This window comes from Trachymyrmex cornetzi, unplaced genomic scaffold, assembly GCF_001594075.2.
Source record: "Trachymyrmex cornetzi isolate Tcor2-1 unplaced genomic scaffold, Tcor1.1 scaffold602, whole genome shotgun sequence".
Classification (NCBI taxonomy): Eukaryota; Metazoa; Arthropoda; class Insecta; order Hymenoptera; family Formicidae; genus Trachymyrmex; species Trachymyrmex cornetzi.
In genome coordinates this window covers 39,484-42,202 of record NW_017299918.1, presented here as the reverse complement: position 1 = coordinate 42,202, position 2,719 = coordinate 39,484, and the positions used below count along the sequence as shown (strand labels likewise).

At 42.0% G+C, this 2,719-nt stretch overlaps 1 protein-coding gene across 1 annotated transcript in view; it reads left to right on the top strand.

Annotated features, from left to right (window-relative positions):
• The window catches only part of LOC108766508 (uncharacterized protein F54H12.2), a 9,724-nt gene extending 7,559 nt beyond the window's left edge, over positions 1-2,165 (top strand). Inside the window, exon 2 of the mRNA XM_018515842.1 lies at positions 2,109-2,165. Within this exon, the coding sequence (XP_018371344.1) occupies positions 2,109-2,165 (57 nt within the window). The remainder of the gene's footprint in view (positions 1-2,108) is intronic.
• The last annotated feature ends 554 nt before the right edge of the window (positions 2,166-2,719 follow it).

Genomic DNA, 2,719 nt, shown 5'->3' with positions numbered 1-2,719 from the left:
ACATCTATACCAGAGGACAAGAGAAGTCACGTTATCTGAGCAATTTACTCTCCAGAAACGTATATAATCTGGAAGGAATTTCTCCGGCTTTCAAAAATCTGCCAGATTTCGGAGGTTGCGGACAACGTTGCACACACCACGGATTTCGAACCAACGTTGGATCATATTGCGCCTTACGCAACGCTTACAAATTGAAACGTTGGGTAGCTATACGAAATAGCAGTAATTCGAGCTACGATAGTCTTCCTTCAGAAAATTGCAGCGAAACCGACGTCGAGAGCGAAAAAACAAACAGCGGAAATTTTTCAATTAAGTTTAAAAATCAGAAAAACGATATATTTCGCAACATCGAGGCGTGGAGAAAAAATATCGTGACAGAAAAGGCGAACCAAAACGAGGACGAACAAGCGACAGCCGAAGAGAAAAAAGATCTTCCAAAATTCGACTCGACAACTGATAGAGATAAAACTAACACTAGCGTTTCGCAAACGTCTAGTATTTTTGAGAACTCTACAACGCACGTATTGGCAAAAGAGGTAAATTCTGAACATTCTACGCATACATTTCCTCTCTCACGCTCACCTACGCCGAAAAATGAATTCACTGGAAGTTTTAAACGCCTTACATCATCTCAGTGTCCGACATGCGGGGGTCTATCCTGCCGACCGACTGCCTAGGGTGTGGACGAGGTCGACCGCTATTGTCGCTAACACAGACGATCACGATCGACCTGGCCAGCACTGGGTCGCCTTTTACATCGACGAATGCGGTACAGGAACATATTTCGATAGCTACGGCTTGCCGCCCTTGGACTCAAGATTCCTCTTACGACTTCGCCGAAACTCCACCACGTATCGCTGGAATACGACGACGCTGCAAGGAATACTTTCTCAAACTTGCGAACAATACTGCTGTGTATTTCTATATTTTATGTGTAATGGTTATAATCTTCCAGCCAGTTTCTTAGTCTGTTTACCTCTGATTATAAACGCAATGATCGATTGATTGCACAGTTATTTCATAAATTTTTTCTTCATTGTAAACGTAAAACAAATAATTCTCATGCTGTATGCCGTCATGTTCAATCGTCTACTGTTTTAAAAAGTAAAATATAAAATAAACGATTATTCTCGCGAAAGAACTATTTTATGTAACAACGTTGTTTTATCAATAAACAACTTTTTTTTTCAATTTTATCACTATACGCCACGTCTATTATTTTCTTAATCATTTTCTCGTTCCCTTCCAATCGACATCTTCTTTTATCATATTTTTTTGTGAGAACTAAATTAATAAAAACTTTTGTCATTTTTCGAAATAAGACTAACGCTAACATAAAGTGTAAAAAAATTTATCCACTAAACCGAGTAAATCATCCCAGCTCTGCTACAATCAGGCACGAACTTGCTCATTCCTGTTTTTCCTCCTGTCCTTCCAGGCAAAAAAAAAATCGGTCACACATCATTAAATAATAGAAAAAAATAAGCGATAAAGGAAGACTCTCTTCATTGTGTGTCTAACCAGGACGCCGAGGTTCGAAAAAACGAAGGGCCGTAAATCATATCCGCATTCCTCTTCGAAGCCTGAATCTTTCCCCTTTTTTCCCCCTGACAAAAACCTGTCTCGGGGACCTATTGTCTCCACCTTCATCATTTTCTCGGACTTGGCGGCTTTTTATTTTCACTTTCACTCTCTCTCTCTCTCTCACTCAACGCGCCCTCTCCCTCACCATTCGTAGCGCAGTTAGCCATGGAGCGAACCAATCGTAGCGTGGGCAGCTATGGAGCGAACCAATCGAAACGCGCCATTTACCTCATTACTCCATCCTCGTGTCACCAAGCAGCCAGAGCGCTCCCTTTTTCCAGACAGGCCCTTTTAGTCGTCTAGGAGGGAGTGGGGGGATTTGTTTTGACGTCTAGGGGGGAAGAGGGGGTTTATTTTGACGTTTAGGGGGGGAAGAGGGGATTTGCTTTTGACGCTAGGGGTGGAGTGGTGGGGGTTTGTTTTGGCGCCAGGGGTGGAGTGGTGGGGGTTTGTTTTGACGCTCCGTGGCTGCCCATATACTACTAGCATAGATTCTTGTATGCAAATAACGTTGAATTCTTTAGCAAGAGATGTCAAAGAAGCTTGATTGCCTCTGGCTCCTCTGCAGTTCCACTGATTAACCCTAAGGTGAGGCCCAGATTTTTTACCAGAGATCATAGTATCGACCTGTGATGCACTACTATGAATACAAGAAGTTGAAATTATATCGGAAGGGGAAGAAGAAATGTTTGATTGTAACATTTTAGTTCCGAAAATTACCACGCTGATAATCAAGAGGTGAGGGCGGAAATTCTTGACTATTTGGATGAACCGAATCATACTGAGATGGTCGTTCTTCATATCGATTGTAGGGAGGGTAAGAGTTATTGTCATATGCGTTAAATCTCGAATTATTATTAGAATTGGTGAACCTCTGAATAAATGATATAATGTTAAATAAAGTGGCAAAATCATGATTGCGGAAACAGCGAACAGCTTCGGAGATTAAGTCCATTAGGTCCGGAATGAAATCAAAAAAATCAAAACCATTAGACCCCCAAAGCCACGCTGAGGAGGGGGAGCATATTGATAAGCCGTACCTCTGATATATGCCCGTTCTTGCGAATCCTGATAGTTGTTAAGCACCTCTTGATGCGCCCTTTTGTCATATTCAGGATTATCCGGGAATCTGCTG